This window comes from Nelumbo nucifera, chromosome 6 (assembly GCF_055504915.1).
Source record: "Nelumbo nucifera cultivar China Antique chromosome 6, China Antique-T2T, whole genome shotgun sequence".
In the NCBI taxonomy this organism is placed as follows: domain Eukaryota; kingdom Viridiplantae; phylum Streptophyta; class Magnoliopsida; order Proteales; family Nelumbonaceae; genus Nelumbo; species Nelumbo nucifera.
Window position 1 is genome coordinate 39885747 of NC_142654.1, and position 23137 is coordinate 39908883.

Genomic DNA, 23137 nt, shown 5'->3' on the forward strand with positions numbered 1-23137 from the left:
TCTCCTAAAGATGACATCATCAGGAGATATTCATAATACACGGCAGAGATGTGCTGTGAGACATTATGGGAAGCAGTCTTGTGGGGGGCTCATTTGAACTTGTATTTATCATTGGGAGATATTCCCAATACAAGGTTGGGATGTGCAGCGGGGAGTTGTGGAGAGCGTCCTGTGGGGCGCTGATCTAAACTCTTCTATGAAACCATGTCTTGAAATTATTATATCTTGAACTAGATCTTTTACATTTAACATAGATTGTCAACTCAAGTGAAACCTCTCGGAAAATGATGCTCTTGATCACCCAATCGAGGTTATTACAGTGGAGAGGCTTGGTAACTTGATCCAATGACAATATGTGAAACCCATCTTTTTTGAAAAACATATAAATTGCATTGCAGGAGAGAGAGAGAGAGAGAGTTAACTTCCTCTTTCAATTTACTGGAATTCTGATGTACATACAATAAATTCAGTAGAAAATTCAACAGTTCATAAAATGGCAAAAGAGAGAGCAGTACATGCTCGACGAGTTCCAAACTCCTTGGTTACAAAACCTGGACTCTATCCATTTCCCTATCTTCTGTACAGTAGTTTTAAACCGAAGGAAAAGTTCAAAAAGGGAAGATACATATATTTTTTTGATGGGGGGAGGGGGGAGGGGGGAGGGGGGAGGGGGGAGGGGGGAGGGGGAGTAGAAGAAACATAGAAAAATGGATTCCTAAAAGTGCAAATAGCTCTTCCGACATTTGTCTTTTTGTGTGAACTGAAAATGTACAGTTTTTTTTCCTCAAGGAATATTTTTCACTGCAAGGGACTGCAGAGTTTCTGATCACTGGAAGCCTTCTTCCCTCTGCAAAATCAAGATTTAAAATCCTGCATTAGTCTAAACTGTGACAAAGGCTTAAAACAACTGAATTTCATAAAAATTAATAAGAAAAATGCAATAGCTTTGCATGTATGAAATTTATAGGCAGGATCAAATGAGTTTTACAAGAAGGAAATTTGATTACTCATGAGTAAAAATTCCAGCCATATGCAACTGCAGCTTAGTTGTGTCCATACATGAATATAGCAAGATGACTTACCATTTTAAAGAATTGAACACTCAAGGCAGTAATGAGACTTTTATCCCCACAGTTACCAGCTTCAAAGATCCAGGTTTTATTTCACATATTTCCACCTTTGCTCCTTATTATACAAATGGGTTTCCTTAACCAATAATATGTTCATAAACCAATGTTGCCAAAATCAGGAAAAATAATCTGATATGATCAACAGCTTTTTCAAACGATCAGGTATACATGAAGTTAGATACCATTACTGCGGCCCAGCATTGGAGAGACAGGGCTAAGGTCTAGAGATGGCTTCGATTTCACATGATCTTTCAGAAGTTGCTGAGATACACGATCAGCCAACACTGACTGTCCATCATAAAATTCCCTTGAGTCCCCATGGGCATGTCTTCCAAACTGCATTCCAAGAGCATCACTTTCAGATGACACTAAATCACGAAAGACCTGAGAACCTGGCTGCATTCCTCGAAATAGATCTTGTCTGGGGTCATGGAAAGTGGTGGAACCATTGACATACATACTGTTTGGGGACCTAGGCATGCTTCCAAATCCATCATGCATGTAAGCTGACTGCTTCAGATGATGAAATGGGATGGCACCATTTCCACCAGTGAGAGGTGTGGATGAGCCAGACATAGTATGAGGGCTGGATATCGGAGAAGGAGACATCCTTGGTGACCTTGAATGTAGAAGTGGGCTTCCAATAGGAGAAACTGGACAGGAAATGTTCCTTGGCATATGGCTATCACTGAAAATCAAAAGAAAGAAATGAGAGAAATACATAACTCCTCATGTAGATCTTAATACAAGCTGATAACTATCACAAACTTGACAATTTAAGTCTTAAGGTTTTCCTTTCTGATGTTCAAAAGAAAACTGGTCTGTTAATCAAGATAGCAAACACAAACAAAGACATTGACTGAAAACGACAACTCAAAGTACTAGAATTTAAAAAGCACATCATCACACATCATAATCTATCTAGCACCAAAAAGCCAACTACGTGAAACAACCAATTGAGACCTAACATTTGAAATTTCTATCACAGACCAGTGCTAAGTTGTTTAAACAAGACACGCACATTGCAATCTTCATCTTTCAACCTTTTTTAGGGGAGGGAGTTACAATTTCAGAGACAGACAGAAACAGAGAAATACCTGAATGTTGAACCATTTTTCACACCTCTGGACTGATGAACCCCCATTCCTTCTGAGTCCAAGGAGGAAAGGTTTCTTGCATGACCAACTCCCTGAAAGATGACCACATGTCACAGAATCAGCCAAAAAGTTCAAAATAAACCACACAAGCTGCAATAATCTCCACATGAATGTAAACACATGCAAGTAATAAGAAATTATATTTAAATGAAATATTAGATAACCATATTACTTAGCACAAGTTCCATGTTGTGAAGTTGCAGTAAACAGGGCATGAATTGCAGGAGGAAAAAAAAGGAAGTATTACTTAACTGCCCAAGTAGAAAATGTATAACATTATAAACAATGTGGAAACTTAGCGATTAAAAACTCTATAAAGTGAATTACTCAAACTAGGATGCATTTGATGGTCTAATCTCTATGACAAATAGCAAGGGTAGCAAAAGGAGGCAAATCTGTGGAAAACTAATTATTGAAGGGGATTACAAATTGGTTGTGGGATGGTTGTTAAGTAAGGAGGCAAATCTGTGGAGCTTTAACAATGAAAGGAAGAAATTTAAATGGCTCACACAAAATATGGAAGTGAGAGTTCAATGTGTCAAAAGGAGTGCAAATTCTTTTGATGATGCTCTTGCTGAAGAAGGGGTGGGTAGAGATCAGCTGTTTTGGGCTCAGTTGTAAAAAGAAGTCATGCTAGAATAAGAGAATTTCTCTCTTTCTCTCTGTTTTTTGTTTCTTTATTGTACTCTTGTAATCTGTTTTTAATTTTAATGAATTTTCAGTTACCAATAAATATATATATATAGATATATAGAGAGATAAAGATAAGGTCCAGTCTAGCCTAACATTTCATTTCTAATCCATTGTTTTTCTTAAATAGATACTATTTCCGGTTAAAAATAAAAACAGTTATGTATTCTCAAGGATGAAAGATGGTTTGGTGGGAGCTGGGCCGACCAATAAGTAAAAAGGATTTACAAAAGAAGAGGGGTTAAACTCAGATCTCTGAGTCTTGAGAACCCGGCCTGGAGTCGTCACTCTCCCAAAGGGGCTAGAAAGATATCCCCTACAGTGGATTCTCAAAGAGTGGAGTTGAAATAGTCTTATTATTAGAGAAAAAAAAAATCAGACTGATTCTAATTTGAAAGACGTTTCTGTTGAAGTGACATCAAGGAAATAAAGAAAAGAGGAGTGGACTTGAAGACTCTAGTTGACAAAGAGGTGGCAATCAGCAGGTCTTTGGGCTTGTTCCTTTTAGGAGGAGAGGAATTTGCTAGAAGAGCTTTTGAAGCATCTGAGAGAAAGAGGAAGGTTGAAAGCATGAGAAAGGTTCCTGAAGTTCTACGGGGAGAAATTTGGAATGAGGAAGGAGGCCCAGATGAGTTTGATGAGGTGGAAGATTGATCTGCACATAGTATCTGCTTGGCTGGAGTAGTAATTGTTGTTGTTGGAAGATTGATCTGCACACAGTATCTTCATTGATGTAGGCGGTTAGCTGAAGTTGTTGTTGTTGTGTGTAAAGGGTTTGGGGGTGTTATCGTAACACCTTTTTTTTTTCCTTTCTTAATAAAATTTTCTTGTTACTTATCAAAAATATAAAAATAAAAACAGTTATGGTTTAGTGCAACCCCCCTCCAAAAAAAAGTAATAATAAACTAAAATAAAAATAAATAAATAAAACAAAACAAAACGCATATCGTTTTGTGCATCCTTTTCACATGTACATCTTAACTCTCTTCTTATACAGTAATCGTTTTTCTAAAAAAACAGAACTTATGGTAAAGAGAAGTAAAGATAAGTAAAAAAAATACTATTACAAGAAATGGACCTACAATGCATTAACTCCTCGTTATAGCAGAACACACTGCTCCAAACAACTATGGAAACCCCAGCAGTCCTCTTCAGTCATCACATACTCGAGATGTCCTCTAAAATACCTTTGGTTGATAGGCAACAAGATTTCATTGAAAGAGAAAAGGGTCAGTGATTTAAAAGGCACGCCTCAAGCGCGCCTAGGCATAGTCCTTTCAAAAGGTGCATGCCTGGTGCACCTCGGCGTGTGCCTGATGCGCCTTGTGCCTTAGCCTAGGCATGCGCCTTTTGAAAATTTGCCACTTTTTTGCCTTTTTTGAACATAGCGTCTAGGCCAGGGGCTCCGCCTCCGGACCCCCCCATGCCACACCCCTTGAGGCAAGCCTAAACAAATCCACATTAGGTCTTAAATTCTTAGTTTTCACACAAAAAATAATGATTTTATAGTTTTACTTGCTTTTCAAGAAGACATTTTATTAGGATGAATGAATAAACAACATTACCAAATTGGGGGTTCGCTCGCTCACCGAAGCTCCGAGAACCCCCAATTTGGTAATGTTGTTCATTCATTCATCCTAATAAAATGTCTTCTTAAAAAGCAAGTAAAACTATAAAATCATTATTTTTGTGTGAAAACTAAGAATTTAAGACCTAACGTGGATTTGTACAAGGCTTGCCTCGAGGGGTGTGGCACAAAGGCGGCTCATAGAATCAGGAATGTAATATGTTTTACATTACATTAGCTATGTAAAGTAATGCAATTGAGTGAAAAAAGATATTAGAGATTTTAAATGCTTGAAAATGTTTTACATGTTTGATTTTATTTTTAAATTCTCATTTGGATATGCTTTACATAATTACATCTTATGTTTATGTATTTTAATTTTAGATAATAGGTTTTTTTAAATTTAAGTTTATATTTTTTTATTAATATTATGTTTAGTATTTTTTTTATAATTTTTGGCATTTTTTTTGAATTTTCTGACAACCTTGCTTCAAAAAGGTGAGCACCTCGCCTTGCACCTTGTGCCTTAGGCGCAAATGAACCCCTACGCCTTGTGCTTTTAAAACACTAAAAAGGGTATCTTCCCAATATGGAAACCCCTCTTCTTATATACTCATCTAGTTGAGTGGCACAACAGGGGCTCAACCGAAGCCAATGTTTGAGCCTTTTACATGGGGATCTGAGCTGCACAACAGTTGCCCTTACCATCGATGGTTGCATGGGAACTGGGAAGTGGTCGTTCAAGGCTTAGTTACTCCCTTGACAAAATCAAGGGAAATCTTGTACAGAGAACCGAACCAGAGGATTAGAGGTTCAACTGCGGACGTGGTATATATATATATGAGTCACATAAATACTATGTATTAAAGCAATATGTGCATTAAATATTCATAAATAAGCACAAATAATGAAGTGGATTAATGGTAACAAGTCAATATACAAAAAGGACATGGGTACAAATCTTATCATTTGCATTTTGAAAAATTCTAAACATTTGAGACCATAGTTTTCAAGGCGCCAAGGCAAGGCTAGGCAACAAAGGACGTCTAGTTGCCTAGGCGATGGATTTTTTTAAGTAAAACCCTAGATCCTAGGGTAGTTCCCTAGGTTCCATAACCATCTTTCCTTAATAATTATTCGTAATTTTCATAAGAAAGTATAAATTTCATGTTTAAGTCTAGAAAATCAACATTTTATGAGAAGAAAAAGAACAAAGTAAAGAAAATTCAAAAAATATAAGGGCTGAACCCCTACTTTTGTTATAGGAAAGAAGAAAAGAAAAGGTGGAAGAAGAAGAAGAAGAAGACGTGGAAGAAGAAAAGGTGTTGATTAGACAAAATTTTAAGTCCTTCCCTTGCTCATAGGTTCAGGTTTTGAAATTTTTGAGGGTTCAATCAGGGATCAAAATTTTGATACGATATGCCCCGTATCGGGTGTATTATATTGTATCTTTGGGGTCCCAATACCTGTTTACAGGTGTTTTCGGGGACCCATTTTTTTAAATAATATATATTTAAAAATGAAATTGAAAACCAAAGAAATAAAAAAATAGGGGGAGTATAGTTAAAAGTACCGATGCACCTCTGCCAATACACAGAGATGTATCGATACTGTGAACCATGGGTTCAATACAACAGTTAGCAATGTTTGCATTGATTAAACCCTAACAAAATAAGAAAATAATAAAAAGAAATTAGTATATAAACACATGAAATGAATATTCTAGTTTAATAATGTCTATTTTATAATTATAAAGTCAAAAAATTAAAAATCTAAAAGTATTTTATAACCCAGTGCACAAAACGGCTAGGCAACTGGGCAAGGCGAGCCTCCAAGGGCGCCTTGTTGCCTTGACAACTATGTTTGAGACCCAGGCAGTTTTAAGAAACCGAGACCAGTTCACCGGTTAAACCGGCAGACTACCCGGTTTTAAGCAATTTTCTACATAGTCCGGTTTCTAGGATACAACCAAACCGGACATAGGTCTAAGCCACAGTTCAACTGGTTCGGCCCAGTCCAGTTTCCTAAACACTGGTCCACGCAGAGTCCTACTAAGCAGAACTTTACCACCAATATAGACAAATTTGATAGAATTTTTTTGTAGTGACAGATCCTGAAATGAGTAGAGTTCTTTTGGTTTGGGAGGGTTGCAGCATTGATCTGTCTGGCCCATGTTCTGTATACTGCTTAAATCCTCTTATACTCATTTTTTCTTGCTAGAGGCAAATAATACAAATATTACAGTTATCCTTCTCAAAAAAGAAATCAACCAATTTTCTTTTGTTTCTTTTGATTAACTAATCAATTCCTCTTTCTTTATTGATTTCAGTCTCATCAATCCCACATGTCACTCTGAAGTAACATACCCGTGCAAAAATAAATAAATAGTCCCATTCTGCGAACAATATATACAGGATGCACAAGAACTAAAATAAAAGAACAGCCCAGTGCAAAAGGCTCCCACCTCCCACCAATGCACAAGAATTAAAATTATTCCACATGCCAAAGTAGATGTGCAACAATGCTCCATTATTATGTCATATGAATGTGGAACTGTACCAAAGTCAAAATGAAAGGTAACTAGTGGAATTTAGGTAAGCAGAATCATGTTCATACCGGAGATCTCACTACATTTGCAACTCCTGGAGGTGCTTCTGGAGGGTCCAGAATAGGTCTTTCCAGTGGCGCTGCATTTTTCACAAAAGGATGCTCTAAAAGCTTAGTAGCTGTAGGACGATCTTGCGGATTGCGTTGCAAGCATTGCCTTAAAAAATCTTTGCCCTCATCTGAGAGATGATCAGGGATTGCTGGAAGTTCCTTACTATTCCCAATCTTAAACATAGCAGCAACCTTTTGACCAGAAGAAGCAAGATGTTAATTATTAATACAGTAAAAGAACATGACAAACCCAATCTCTAAAATCCAAGCATTGTTAGTGAGATCTGTATTTCAGTTAGAAAGAAACAAGTTGACACAATTAACAAATTCAAGAGCAAAAGAAATATAAAATCATATACTGATACTAAAGTTACTTACCCCTTCATATTGGCTCCAAGGTGGTTTTGTTGTAGCCATCTCCAGAACAGTACACCCAAGACTCCATATATCAACAGCAAGATTGCAATTCGCATTCTTAATAACCTGGATGACAATGAAAGTGAGAAGGGCTACAACAAGGTGTCAGGAACCAGGACATAAGGAGCAACAAGGAAAATGCCCTGACCTCAGGTGCCATCCAGTAAGGGCTTCCCTTAAATGATAAAGGACATGACTGCCCAGCAATCTGCAAATATAAAGCGCTAGTGAGATTTGGCATGAACAGGAATGTGAAACCTGAAAATACAAGTAAAATGGATTTCATGCATATGGTATTATTCCTTTCCCCATCAAACATCTCCACAAGTAAACACCCAATCACTAAAACTAACAAGTAACTTGTTAATCAACACCTAAAACCTTCCATTTACACCAAAATTAACTAAGAAACATACAATTTAATTTAATCAACTTAGTTGTCAAGGTGACACCTAGGTGGATCACCTTAAATTAAAGAAAACAGGACTCCACCCATGTTCTTCTCTTTTTCTTTCTAACTTGAATTTTATCATATAAAAAAATGGTATATGAAACAAGGAACTAGGCAAATTTTACTTTTTTACTTTATGAAATCCTATCACCTAAGCAACTAAGCACCCCACTGACACCAGAACTGCCTAGCTGCCTTGACAACCATTAATCAACTCTTTATCGCCTTTCATTTACAAAATGTCACTCTATGCAGTTCAGAAACCAACTTACATTTGCAGTAGACACTTTTTTTTAGAAATAGGCAAAGTAACTTTTATTAAAAATCAGATAGAGTACAGCAGGCCCACCAAGGAAAGTACCCTGGCCGAGCACGATCAGCAACAATACAATAAACTATAGCTCCCACAGACTTCCAGACCTCAATACAGCCACCAGATTATGCTGCTGAAACCCCTTGGCAGCTGAAACCCAGGATACCAGCTTCCCAAAAGAAAAGGAAATTAATTCCTCCACTTCTTTAGAGGTCTTCTGGAAAAGCCTGTTTTTTCTTTCAGTGCAGATTGTGCTGATCACAGCAGCCAGAACAGAGAACCAAATACTGCTTGCAATCTTTGAAAGACCTTGAACTTCCCAGCCCCAAAGAAGGTCCAAAAATGTGTTAGGTATAGCCCAAGCCACTCCCAGTGCTGAAATATAGTGCCAAACCGCCACCATAGATGGAAGGCAATAGAGCAATGGAGGAACAGGTATTTGTATCCTCCAATGCCTGCCTACACAGCATACAAATCTGGTCAGCAACCTGCACCCATCTTCTGAACAGATTTGATTTAGTTAAACATCTATTCAGAACAGCAGCCTACACCAGAATAACAGGTGAGTTGCAATACACTTTTGCTGCCCATGTTTCAAACCCCTCTTGATGATAATCCTTTAATTCACCTAGTTTCTCTTGTGGTGATAAGTAATCATTCAATAATTCTAGTTTTAAATGCATAGGTTGGTTTTTTTTTAAGTTTTGTTGTACATTTAGGGAGTGGAGGAGAAGGATAAGCAGGAATAAAAGCTTACATGTTTTGCCATTCCAAAATCTGCTAACTTCACACGTCCATTGGGGTCTACAAGTATATTTGCCCCTTTAATATCCCTGTACATCCATTAGGATAAAGTTACTGAAGCTGTTCTTTTGTTTACCAAATCAACAAAGAGCACTAACTACACTGACCTATGGACATGGTTCTTAGCATGCAAATATGCAAGGCCCGAAAGTATCTGCTGAGTATAACTACGAATTGCTAGTTCACCAAACTGTCCATAGTCCTGAAGAAGCTTATAAATAGAACCACCAGATACATACTCCAAGTATATATACATTTTATCATCTACCTGTTCAAGAATAAATGTTCAAGTTCAGGTGAATAAAACACTCTGATACATCGAAACAAATTGGAAAGAATTCAGAGAAATTAGTAATAACAAAAATTAGTCTTTCAGGACATGGTAATAGCAAATGGGCCATCCAACTGCACATTGTTTGCAATGAAGTTCAACCGGCAATAGAAAAGACAAACAATTCAACATGACACGATATCCAGTAGCAAGCTAAAGTAAATAAAACAATTTGAAGCATCTAACCAAATAGGAAATAATTCAGAAATATTAATAATAACAAAAGGAAACCTTTCAGAACATGGTAATGGCAAAAACGAGAAACTCAACTGCAAGTGCTTGCTATAAGTCCAACTAGCAATTACAAATATAAACAATTTACTGTGACACGATATCCACTAGCAACAAAAGGAATATATATATATACATATATAGTAGTTGAAATTTGAGGCTAAACATTGCATTTCTAAGAAAATTTCAACACATAACATGCATCTCAATTAGCCAAATTGAGATGACTACATGTTGGCAGGGAGAAAGCGAATAAGAAACAAAACCAAAGCACAGATTCTGGTGTGCTTCAACGACAGAATTAGGATGAGAAAGCAAGGTTATTGTTATCCAGTACTTCTGTAAGAATTCTCTATAAGCACTCTTTGGAAGGATAATTCAGAGAATGTCACATTAACTTTGAGTATGCAAACCCCACATATGTGCAAGCACACTAATTGGCCTTCAGTTTTCAAAGACTTCGCCAATAACCTGTTAGTTCAATTCAATCTCTGAATGTCTTTGCCTTTTATGATTTACCTTGTTGTAAGATCCTAGAACTTAAGTATAATGGTCATCAATCTTGATTCTATATCTCAAGACTTCAGAAAACAAAAGTTGCACCATCATTAAAGATGGTATTCAAAATGTATTCACAAGATTTTTACAACAGTTAGCATTACAGGTCCTAGTTAAATGATAGTTTTCACAGTTTGGACAGATTAACCAGCAGGTTAACAAGTAAAACCATGACCCAGTGAGCATTGTGGTTTTCTATATGGTCCAAATCTGATAAGATTGCCCTGGATCAACTCAGGTAACCAGAAAAACATCACTAGCATGACCAGCAATAACAAGCCACCCAATCATATAGGCATCAGCCCATTCAGTGGCAACCATCAAATTGTGCAGCTCTACGAATCAAAAGCATCTACCATCCACTTCAGAAGTCAAGCTGCTCATGGCCAATATTTCAATTGCTCAATAGATTACATCATTTTCTGATCCAAGGTAAACAAAATAATGAATGATCTCACAAAAACAAGTATCAGAACTCACCAATACTTGCAATCGAAAAGGCTTATATACCTCAGATGCCAAACTAGGGCTTTGTTGTTATTGCAAGTTGATGCCTTGATGGACATGGTTTTGGTGCACTAGATTTCAAAGGGTTACCTTGAACTTGAGATTCCAAGTTAATAGATATGGTTAAATGGAAAGAGGATTTTCTCTCCTTGGTTAAAGGATTGAGGTTAAGGTTTGGTGCTGGACCTCCAGTGTGATAGAGTCCAAGACAGAGAGAAGAAAAGGGCCAAAATCAAATAAAAAGAAAGGATAGGGAAGGGGAGGGTGGATTTGGTCAAGAATCCAAGATAGGGTTAAGTTTTTATGTATTATTTTGTGAGAAGTACGTACCCAATTTGGTATTCATATTAAAATTCTTCGCTCCGATAATGCCAAAGAGTACACCTCAATACCATTTCAGCAATACTTAAAGCACCATGGGATAATTCATCAAACTTCCCCACAACAGAATTGTGTAGTTGAACGGAAAAATCGACATCTCCTTGAAACTGCTCGGTCTTTGATGCTTAATATGAATGTCCCAAAGCATTTTTGGAGTGATGCTGTCCTCACACCCTGTTTTCTCATCAATTGGATGCCCATGTCCATCCTTGGAAGTCAATCCCCCTTCTCGGTGTTGTTTCCCACCTTGTCTCCGTTTCCTCTCACCCCAAGAGTCTTTGGATGTGTTTGTTTTGTTCAAAACTTGGGGCCTGGTTTAGACAAGTTAGATGCACGAGCTACTAAGTGTATCTTCCTTGGCTACTCTAGGACTCAGAAAGGGTATAAGTGTTATAACCCTAACTTCCATAAGTCATTTGTGTGCTCCAATATCACCTTCTTTGAATCAGTTCCTTTTTTCTCGGATACTATGGTTTCTTATCCTTCCCCCGTAGTTCCTCTTCCCATCCCTGTTGCGGATCCCCTTCCCGTGGTTCCCATTCCAGTTGCAGATTCACCTCCCGTGCCAATTACTACTGAGAGGCCACCAATCAGACAAGTGTATACTCACAAAAGAGCACCGGCCCCTCCTCCAATTCAACCCTCGTCGACAAATCCTATCATTGCTTCTTCTCCCTTGGACATTAATCTTCCTATTGCCCTGCGGAAAGGTAAACGCACTTGTACTTCTCATCCTATTTCACACTATGTTTCAGCTGCTCACTTTTCTGCTTCTCATCGCAACTTTATATCATTGTTATCATTTGTTTCCATTCCCAAGACTGTCCAAGAAGCCCTTACCTCCCCAGGGTGGCGACAAGCTATGGAAGAGGAACTCTCTGCTCTACAACACAATCACATGTGGGAACTCACTGCTCTTCCTCCTGTTAAGCACGTTGTTGGGTGTAAGTGGGTCTACACAATGAAGTATCTTCCAGATGGCAATGTGAAGTGATTAAAGGCCAGGTTAGTGGCCAAGGGCTATTCTCAGTTGTATGGTGTGGACTATATGGAGACATTTTCTCCTGTGGCTAAAATTGGATCAGTTCGGGTGTTGATTTCATTAGTTGCTATGTATGATTGGCCTCTTGTGCAACTTGAAATAAAAAATGCTTTCCTATATAGTGATCTCATTAAGGAAGTGTATATGAAGCAACCGTCAGGGTTTGTTGCACAGGGGGAGGATGGTAAGGTTTGTAGACTCAAAAAGGCAATTTATGGACTGAAACAGCCTCCACGCACATGATTTGGCAGGTTCAGTGAAGTAGTGAAAGATTTTGGGATGAAATAGTGTCAGGTAGACCATTCTGTGTTCAGACACGACTCAAAAGATGGGAAAATCTTGCTAGTGGTGTATGTGGATGATATTGTCATAACTAGGAGTGACAGTAATGGGATTGACAGGTTGAAGAAATTCCTACAGGACCACTTTAATACGAAAGATTTGGATAAGCTGAAGTACTTTCTAGGAATAGAAGTTGCAAGGTCAAGGCATGGAATTAACTTATGTCAAAAAAAATATGTTCTTGACCTACTTGAAGAAACATGACTATTAGGTGCTAAACCAGCAGAGACTCCTATGGAACTTAATGTCAAATTGAGTGTTGATGCAGGTGAAGAGTTTGATGATCCTGGAAGATACAGGAGGTTGGTGGGAAAGTTGAATTATCTGACTATTACCCGACCAAATATATCATTTGTTGTGAATATGGTGAGTCAGTTTATGCAACATCCTCGCATTCCTCATTGGGAAGCAGTTCTAAGGAATGTTAGGTACCTGAAGGGTGCTCCAGGTCGTGGTTTGCTATACCAAAGTGGAGGGGCTCTTGAAATAGTAGGGTATACAGATGCTGATTGGGCTGGTTCTATATCAGACAAGAGATCAACTACATGATATTGTACCTTCCTTGGTGGCAATCTTGTAACTTGGAAGAGCAAGAAACAAACAATGGTGGCAAGGAGTAGTGCAGAAGCTGAGTACAGAGCTATGGCGCATACCACATGTGAACTAGTATGGTTGAAGAACTTGTTACAAGAGATGGGGTTCTCAGTTGACAAACCCATGAGACTATACTGTGATAACCAAGCTGTTATTCACATCTCTTCCAACCCAGTCTTCCATGAGAGAACCAAGCATATTGAGGTCGATTGTCACTTTGTGAGAGAGAAAGTGATAAGTGGAGTGCTAACCACATCTCATGTGAGCTCAGGAAATCAATGGACAGATCTCTTTACAAAGGTATGGTCTCGGGGCAAAGTAGATTATATTTGTGACAAACTGGGACTATATGACATATACTCTCCAGCTTGAGGGGGAGTGTTAGAGTACACAAAACAGGGGTATTTTGGTCATTTCGGTTTATCAATTTGAGAGTGAAAGGTCTGTTTTATTTAAGTTTAAGTTATGTGTCCCATCACTTATGAAGGACAATATGGTCTTTCTTGTAACTATGTTATTGGAGATAAATACAAGTGGGTCGACTAGAGAGAGGACAGATTTTCCTCTACTGGCTGAACCCTTCTTCTTCTTCTTCTTCTCCTTCTTCTCTATTGTAACCTAGGACTAAATAAGGTTCACACATATGATGCATAATGCACATACATACTAATGTTATTGGATTCAAATCTTAATTAGATTGGAGTGAATCCAGATTTGTTCCAATTAAAAACAGATCTTATTTTCAAGAACAAAATCCCAGTTTAATCGGATCAAATTTTGAACCCAGACTTAGATAATTAGGTACCATCGTCAGCCCAACATGTAATACACTTTGTGAAATGGTAATAAAATGCAATTTGTCAAGCCTGTTACTAAAAAAAATAAGAAATAAGTAGTGATGGATGTGTATTACAAATGCATTAATGAATACAAAGACAGAACAGGAATTGTAAGAAACGAAAAGGAACAGCACATACCATCTCAGTCCCATAATACTGCACTATATTTGGATGTCGCAAGCGACTCAGAAGAGAAATTTCCTGTTATAATAACTCAAGAATTACCTTAAAAGTGACAGAGCATTTCATATGGCAACAATAATGTTCAAGGAAGAAGAAAATCATCTTCCAGATGAACAATTTCTCAGAGTCATCATCACCATTAAGGAAAAATATACATACTTGCATCAACTGCTTTGCACTTTCCCTTGACTTGGCATCATCAGAAAATAGTGTAACCTCCTTCATTGCACACATCTCACCGCTCTCACTAAAAGCAACAGAAATCAAGGAATCCAGAGTAAGAGAAGCTGACAATGAATGACTTTCAGAAAACAAGACCAAAGCAATATTAATTGGTATTAGTAATCGCAACCAATAAAATACTTAAAATATGAAAGAATGGATATCCTGAGCAGAGTAGAACTACTGCAATGAACTCTGCATGCTAAGGAAATAGAAATATGAAATTAGAAGGTAGAACGCAATCATGAATCCCACCTGTTAAAACCAACATAAACATGGCCAAATGTTCCTCTGCCTAGCAGCCTTCCCTTCTTCCACCGTGAACCAGGGCTTGTTGGATTCTCTGCCCTCCCTGGGCTTCGTGGGACTGAAGGAGACATGCATGCTGCTGAAGTTGTAGGAGTAAAAGGAGAAGAATTGGAAATTGTTATAGGAGGAAGAGGCAAACGGTGACTTTGCTGTTTTCCATCATCTTGCCAGCTTGTTGGTGATTCTATGGCTGCACCTCCTGCCCGTGGATGCAGGGGAGTAACAGCACCACTGTGAATTCGTGAGCTAGGACCAGGACTTGTCATTCTGGGACTAGGTATTGGAGAACACTCAGGGCTGCCCCTGCTGTGCTGCCAAAATAACTGTCCAGACAAATCTGCTCCCATTGAATTATGTCCAGAATTATGACCCGAACCTGGACTAGAGCAGTGGCCAGAACCACCAAATGCAACATCACCAAAAGGTTTTCCTCCCCAAAAAGCAGAGCTTGTCATCTGGTCAGCACCAACTACTCGCATAGGACTTCTAGAAGGGCTTGACAATGAGCTGTCTGGAGCACTCCCGAAAGCACCATGATGTGGGATCTGTAAATTTGGTGCATAAGAGCTCAAGGGCCCCCTTTTAGGTGATGTAGAGAGTACTTGATTATTGAACAATGGGCTAACTAACTTTGGCACCTCTCTTGAGCCCTTTCGATTGTAGGTAAGAGAATGATCCTTGTGCATCAAACTTCAGTAAACAAGATAAATTGTTAGGGATCAATCCAAGCATAAAGGAAATGAGGAAAAAGGTGACTAAACAACACCCAATAGTTTCATATGTAACCATGTTGTACTTCACAATGAGAGCCTTATTAGGACATTACAATATATAGTAAATTCAAATATCGGGTTACCTGGAAGGACTGCTCAAGGCAGTTTTTGGTCCATTTTCGTTGTCAATTGCCTGGGAACTAAGAAGACGTGAATCAACTGGGTCATCACTATCAATTGAGCAATCACTAGAAATTGATGCAGTAGCCAGATCTCCATCCACATCTGTCACATCTGGCCTGTGTGGAATACAACCAGGTTTAGGGAGGGTATGTAATGAATGCTTAGCATATTTCTCCAATCCTGGTTTTGTTATGCTGATCCCAGAATCTGTGCGTCCAATGCTTGCAGGGTGCAACCCAGGGAGTGGAAGTGGTTGTGCAAGAGACCTTTCTGCAAAACTTTGACACCGTGATACTTGTGTGGAGGGTGATTGTGATCTTGACTCCACTCGGGATAGAGATCCCTTTTCAGAAACCACATCACTGCTATGTCTTCGAGACCCACATGATCTGCTGTTACTTTTTTCTTCAGAAGGAATTTTAAACTTACGATGTAATGTATCAATAAAACTTTCCTTGTGTGTTTTCTTCTTTACTTCTTTAGATAAAGACTTCCCCCACCATGAAGGCATGTTTTAATAAAAAAAATGAAATAATGGATATGTTGTCCCAACTTCAACACTCCAAAGTTACAAAAAGAGGGTGAGTTACTTAGGCCAAAATGCATACACCAGGTCAAGAATCAAAGTTAGGATTAATAAGATGATGAAAAGGTTTGCTCAACAGTATCCTCCTCAACAAAATCAGCACCTTTAGGCAGCTGCACCTATCAACTTCAGAACACCATTCAGCACCATGAGAACATTGTTCAGAAAGAGTGGGTGGTAGCAACCTGGTAAGAAGTTCAAAAACAGAAAACAACTATAAGTTGTCCTTTTTTTTTGAGAAGAGAGAGAAATCAAGAGAGTAAAGTATGCTGTATTGATTTTGTAAACTGAGATGCTGTACATGGGGTGAGGCTTTTTCCCAAGAGTAAATCTTTGCTAATATGTTGTGTACTACTTCATCTATTTGAGAGGATTAGCCCAAGAGAATCTATAAGTTGTCCTATTTGCTTTTTCATAAAAATTAAATCCTACATAGCAAAAACAAATATAATTTTAGCTATGTTAAATTCTACTTAAGTTTACCAGCAGAAGAAATTGTTGCAGAATTCAGGTGCACACAAACACAGGTTCATTCCCTCTCATGGTTGAGAGCAGCGGTTTGTTGATATGTTAAGTTGATTTAGTAGAGGACTAAAATATGTGTAAATATGTTAAGCTAAATAAAACATAGAGGACTAAAATAAGTTGATTTAGATTTTTTTATCAGCAATACAGAAAAGATTCATTAATTAGAAATAAGTTGATTTAGGTTTTTTTTTATCAGTATAAGTTGATTTAGATTTAGGTATGAAAGAAGAATTGGATTGCATATGCATGAACAGTACATATCCAGCACAAATTAGAATGAGCATAGGTGCAGAGAACATACACCATCCAATTGGTGGACCACATATTATATGGTTATAGACCCAGATCAACATTTTTTTTAAGATAAAATAAAATTTTTTTAAAAGGAAAATAAGAAAGTTACAAGAAAATCAACAAATATGAATAGCCCAGTCAACATGATTGCTTGACTACCTTCTTATCATTAACACTTTAGTAGCTAACAAAGTTCTAACCTTGATAGAGTGGTTAGTTAATCTTATCAATACACCACAGACTTTCTGGGCTAAAATTAATAACATTCACAAGTTCAAAGACGTGGATATGGAAGGTAGTAGTATATGTATACTGTATGGATCACACTGTATAAGATCCAAGTGGCAACACTCTTTCCCCAATTAAACACAGGATTGCTGTAGTTGACCTGACCCCTTATAGTTGGGACAAGGCATAGATGATGATGAACTCATCATTGACTTTCCTAAATGGTACTGATATTTCAATTCTGACATCCTTCAGATGTCATATATTAAACAGATATTGATGGATAATTCTCAAAGAGAACTTTAACAGAACCAATTTTTTCGTGAAGCAGTGCATAATGCAGAAGCCATTGGCCCATATAAACCTAAAGATTCCACAGAGTTTATGAAACTGCATTTGATTTAACAAAGAAAAATATTGCAAGGAAAGATGATAGAATTGAAATTACAACAAAATAATGGCATTGTCTGTACATTTAGTTAAAATGGTGCTCATTTCCATCAAGCTTTGGTATAGCTACAAACTTACCAGTCAAACAAAAAAAAATATAGATGCATTGAACTTGGAAATACAAATTGTATTACTTGAAAACAAAAGTGTGAATTAGTATATTCAAAAATAAAAGTTTCATTATACTTGAAGCAAATAAAATTTTACTAATTTAGTAGCACCATGGCTAAATAGGTATAGGTCACACCACTGCTTGAATTTAATAATAAATAAAACATTAAAAAGAAAATGCAGTTAGAATAAAAGGTGAAAGTTTTCACCTTAGGCACAACAACGTTTTCCTCTCTCAGTTTTTTCTCTGAGCACTAGATATTTCAGAATGAAGATTGAAGTGAATCCTAATGAGTAATTTCTAAAATAGAAACTTTTAGATGATCTTCCAAGTTTACAGAACACCCTGGTTCCGCCAAATTTCAAGCTGACAACCCCATTTCCTGTGAAAAGGGTTAAAGGAAGAATCAACCAAAATCTCTTCAAGTTACTGAATCAAATTAATTAACGTCACCTAGAGAACACCCCCCCCACACACACACACACAAAATAAATAAAAATAAATAAAATAAACTTTAAGAAGGTCCGGAAAGCTTTACTTGGATCCAACTAAAACCGCACCACCTTGCGTCAACTTGTTCTTTTGGTTTGTAGACAAGAGTTGAACTGTTGACAGCAAGGTAATGACCATGCAACTAACACGCTTAACTAAGTTAAGGTCCCAATATCTCACTCTATATAATTCTAGCACATCTCAGTGCCATGAATAGGTGATATATTTACTCCCGTACAACACCAATCACGAACCAAGCTCTTTAGCATCTTGATATCCACATTCCTTGTTTGCTTAACCAAATGTCTGCGAAAAAAGAATCACTCTGTGATAAATTCAGTATCCGCTTCACTTTTCTTGTTCGTTGAGTGCGAACATTGCCACCAATCATGATCTTTAACCAATTCACAATTATGTTTCTTTCTATAAAATACGTTAACTCAAAAGACCAAGACTTCAACCTGCTCATCCACAATCGAGAGCTCGATTTGATTCTTTTACTCATTGCCCAAAAAAAAATCCGATCTCTATTACCCATTCCATTCCACTTTACCACATAGTCCACAGCAACATTGAAAACCAAAACGAAAATTTTCCACACAGATCTAAGAGTTAAAGCTTTCGTCGCAAAAGCTTAACTGAAGATGCAAAAGGAATTATAAATTTAAATTGCTGGAAACATATCTATTAAAATTAAAAAAAAAAAAAACTCACTCTACTACTAACCTTAGACGCTACGGCTTCAACGAAACTCTTGAAAGAGAACAAATCATTTTAAACTACCGACAATTCGCAAGACTGTAATTTTCTCCGAATTGAAGAACCAAACAGGGCCAAATAATCATGGAAAGGGCCACCAACATCCTGGGAGCTCAGAACCCTAACAAAACCATAAGTTAACCTTGCAAATCGACTGTAATTGCTCTCAAATCCATCGATTTTGTTTTCTTTTAGTCCAGCTCAGAAGAGCAAAACCAAACCCTAGAAATCTAAAATATGAGTAAATGCGAAAGGAATATAAAGGCCTTGCAGAATTCGAAGCGCTGGTTCAAGAACAGAACTTGTAGAGAAGGAGATGGGGAGTTCTGAGCAGGAGAAAAGGAATCGAATGTGTAGACATAGAGAGAGAGAGAGTATTGTAATAGGGACAGAGTATGATGTCTGATGAGTTGAGAAGAAATGGAGTTGTCCGAGTGTTGATTTTATTATATTGTAATAGATAAATTAATAAATTATTCATAATTAAATAATTATTATCACTTAATTAAACGGACAGATAAGAAACCGATAGGTCCGCTATCGCCTTATGGTCTACGCAATTTCTTTCTATGAAATGTCACCTATGCCCGATTTCCTAGTTCGTTCGTCTTTTCACGAAATCCCAAGCATGCCCCTGGTTGAGCTCCTCGTTTTCCTAATTTGTTTGTTGCTCTTTTCCGTGGTCAATGATACAGTGTGGAACACGTATAGGAGTTCTAAATGCAAGTGACTCTAGAGCCGTTGTATTGAATTAAGTTGACCGTCAAATTTTGGCAACGGCAAGTGTAGGGTTGTTCTATATAGTCAGGCAGTTGTAAACAGTGAGTTGCAATTGAATTTCTTTGGTGTTGGGTTACGTTATCATTCTCATCTTGGAAGTCAACAGCCGTCGCACAGATCTCCGAGGTTAAGGTCAAGGAAAACGTATAGATTCTAGAAACATATTTTCAAGGGTCTCACCTTTTTCTACAAGGAAAACAATTGCATAACTCGTTGCTTGCTGACAATTTATCTAGTAAACACCCCCAATAGGCAGCAAAGCTTATGCAACTCTGGATGATTTGCCATCTGTGCCTAATTTTATCACCATGCTCATAGGGCAAAAGAGTCCAGGGAATTGCATAAAATCTTTATTACTTATTAAAATTCTTGATGAAGTATAAGGTAGTAGCGCTAGGCTGCTAGCACTCCTTCACATGTTTGTTATATAAAGGCTGCATTTTCATTTTTCACATTCCAAGTTCTCTTTTATGAGCATGCATATCATGCGTGGTTTTGCCTCTGCCGCCTGCACCCTCCTTATTCAGTTTTTCTATTGGGGACTTTTGGTTTGATGACAACTGACAACACAAGCAATTTCTACTTTCTGCCATCAGTAGTCACTTTTTTTCTCTCTCAAAATAGCCCTACTTTATTAAATATTAAATAAAACATGACCAATTTGAGGATTTTCCAAAGAGAGAATGTCACTGCTTTCAACCTAATATCAATTTACTTAATAATTAAATAACCTCCTCATCAGCACTTCAGCTGTTATCACAAACAGCCCCTAATATTATATAATGCCGAAGTTGGGATTAAGGGTAGAAAAAGGGGGGTGTTTGTCATATTAAAAATGATTTTTTTTTCATATTACAGTTGTTTTTGTTATAAAAATAATAATAAATAAATGTCTCTCTATAAAATTCCATTTCTAAGGTTACCCAATTTTCAGAGGAGTCTTTTTACGTTTGGTTGTTGGAGGCGTCTAGTCATCTGAATTCCATGGATGTAGAGAAGGAAAAAGGCAAGTGGAAGTTCTCGGATGATGTGGTCCAAGCTATGCTGTTGTGGGGGACTGGATCCGGTAGTCATAACATAGGAAGCACATTCAGTGAGCATTTTGTAAATATTCTGACAACTGTTAAAAAAATTTAGTGTCTTTAATCTTTTCAAAAGTAGGTTGAGGGTATTTCAAGGGACAGGTGTAAAAAAATTTTTGCTTACAATAATGTGCCTACCTGACCCGGACTCCTGTCGTGGGCCATATACACTAAAGCCTAAGATATATATTGTGCCCATGTTAAAATATATGAAACTTGAGTCATATCTTAGTCTAAAGTTCGACTGGCCTTCAACTGCATTTGGCATTCTTTGTTTTAAGGACTTATTTCCTTTTTGCAGTTAAAATGCTCTTATGAACACTGAATTTTTAACAACAAAAAGGAGATAAAATAAGGAATGCCAAATGCAGCCTTAAATAACAAGTTAGGTGGTTTTTGTTGATATAATAATTGTTTTTGTTTTGGAAAACTAATTTATATATGTTGCCAAACATCCTCTGATGTCCCACTTTAATATATTCTAATAAAGTTTGACCAAAACCTGAATCATTAGTAGCCTAACACTCATTCCTCTCTATCTTTTAAATTAGCAAGTAAATCCATGCAAATGCACGGGGTTGAATATAATTTTGGTTAAGTTTGAGTTGGAAATTTTGTATTTTGGAATTAATTTGGGTTGAAGTAAAGTTCTATGTACGAGATTGGTCTTGGTCTAGCTCTTAACTCGACTACCCAATTCATGGGTTGGAGAGTCAAAAGGAGTTCTAAAAGTTCTAAGAGAAAATAAAACTATGTTTAGTTTGGGAATCATGAAGTTGAGGAAAAGTGAAGCATCACATATGAGATTTAATGTGAAAGAATAGATTTTACAAACATGCATTGGCTATTTGGGGAGAAAGAAAGAGAACTTCATTAGAGAGAGTACTAAAGGATTTTTATCCGAAAAGATTAGAATTTATATATCTTAATAATTTAATTAAAAAACCCACATGTTAGAGAAATTAGAGAAAAAAGGAAATTACTCTATTAAGGTTTCTCTTGGTATTATATGTTACACATTATTGGGGGATTAAGGAATAAGGTTGGACTATAACCAATCAACCATTATCATGAAAATGGTAACCAATTAGGTCATATTCATCAAAATTCAAAAGATCATGTCTTTCTGGCATCGTTGTGGGTACATATGGCGCACATAAGGCCTATCGTGGGTACATATGGTGCACACAAGGCCTACTTACATTACCACAAAGAGCGTACAGTTATAGGCATTTTGGAAGACTCCATAGCAACTGTTTCAACCAATGTTTTAAAAATCAAAATCAATTTGGAATTAGAACCATTTTGGCCACTCGTTTGTAAGTTAGCGGTTCAATCATCCGTTTTGAAGATGGATTATTCTAAATTAAAAAAATAAAAAATAAAAAATCATTAAAATAAAAAGGCCAAAAAATGTTGTCCTAATTGAATGCGTCGACAATTTGACCACTTGAGTCAATAGGTCGTTGATGTGGCATAATCCGGCTACTCCTTGTTGGAGGTAACATGGTTTCCAGCGTCGATGAGGACGGGTTCCTGAAAGAGGGGAGCTCAGAGATCCCGGGGTGACTCACCCGCCGTGGATACTCCGATGACTAAGTTAGAACACAGGGATAGTGTAGAATTTGGAGGTAATAACAGTGGGAGCTCAGAGAGTAGAGATTCCACACAACAATAATAGTAAAAAATAGAACATATCTTCACCCCTGGTGAGAGCGGGGTCTTTATACACTGGCTCAAGTGGGTAGGTGGAACGGTCACTGAACCCCTGTTACGATGGGACCTGTCGCGTGTTAGGTGGTTGAAGCGCCATCAAATAGTAAACTGTCACTTCTCGTCAGAACGGGGAGTTGGTGAACTAATGTTACCGTTATAAGTATGGACCTGCGAGGTTCAGGGATGGGGGTGTATTCCTCGAGATGGCCATGCGGAGATCTGTATGGTAGATAGGCTACCTGTAGGATACTCATTAGCTCGGTAGCGAGCTTCTTGAGCTCGCGCTTTGGTCTATCCTTGCGAACGCCGAAGTGTCCTTGGGCCGAGGTGACCCCAGTTCGGAGCACTAGCATACCCGAGCTCGCTTTATACTGAGCTGGCTTGTGCCAAGTTGTCACTTGCGTCGAGTCACGTACACGCGTCGTCTGTCTATGAGGTCAGGCCAAATCACCCTTCATCAATTGTCCCCCACTCCCCGAACTAGGGGT

General features: G+C 37.7%; 1 protein-coding gene across 2 annotated transcripts; it reads right to left on the bottom strand.

Annotated features, from left to right (window-relative positions):
- Positions 1–412: 412 nt before the first annotated feature.
- Positions 413–19498, bottom strand: LOC104610620 (mitogen-activated protein kinase kinase kinase YODA-like). 2 transcript variants are annotated; one of them, XM_088890673.1, is made up of 14 exons: positions 19039–19498; positions 18029–18202; positions 15583–16393; positions 14673–15416; positions 14355–14442; positions 14151–14213; positions 9295–9455; positions 9141–9216; positions 7768–7827; positions 7581–7685; positions 7161–7394; positions 2228–2319; positions 1083–1818; positions 413–847 (listed from the first exon to the last, which is right to left on the bottom strand). In XM_088890673.1, the coding sequence occupies exons 3-13, from the start codon at positions 16131–16133 to the stop codon at positions 1305–1307; spliced, it is 2688 nt and encodes an 895-aa protein (XP_088746799.1). In that variant the 5' UTR covers positions 16134–16393; positions 18029–18202; positions 19039–19498; the 3' UTR covers positions 413–847; positions 1083–1304. The 2 variants fall into 2 exon arrangements, with proteins under 2 accessions (XP_088746799.1, XP_088746798.1); XM_088890672.1 differs by lacking the exon at positions 18029–18202.
- Between the last annotated feature and the right edge of the window lie 3639 nt (positions 19499–23137).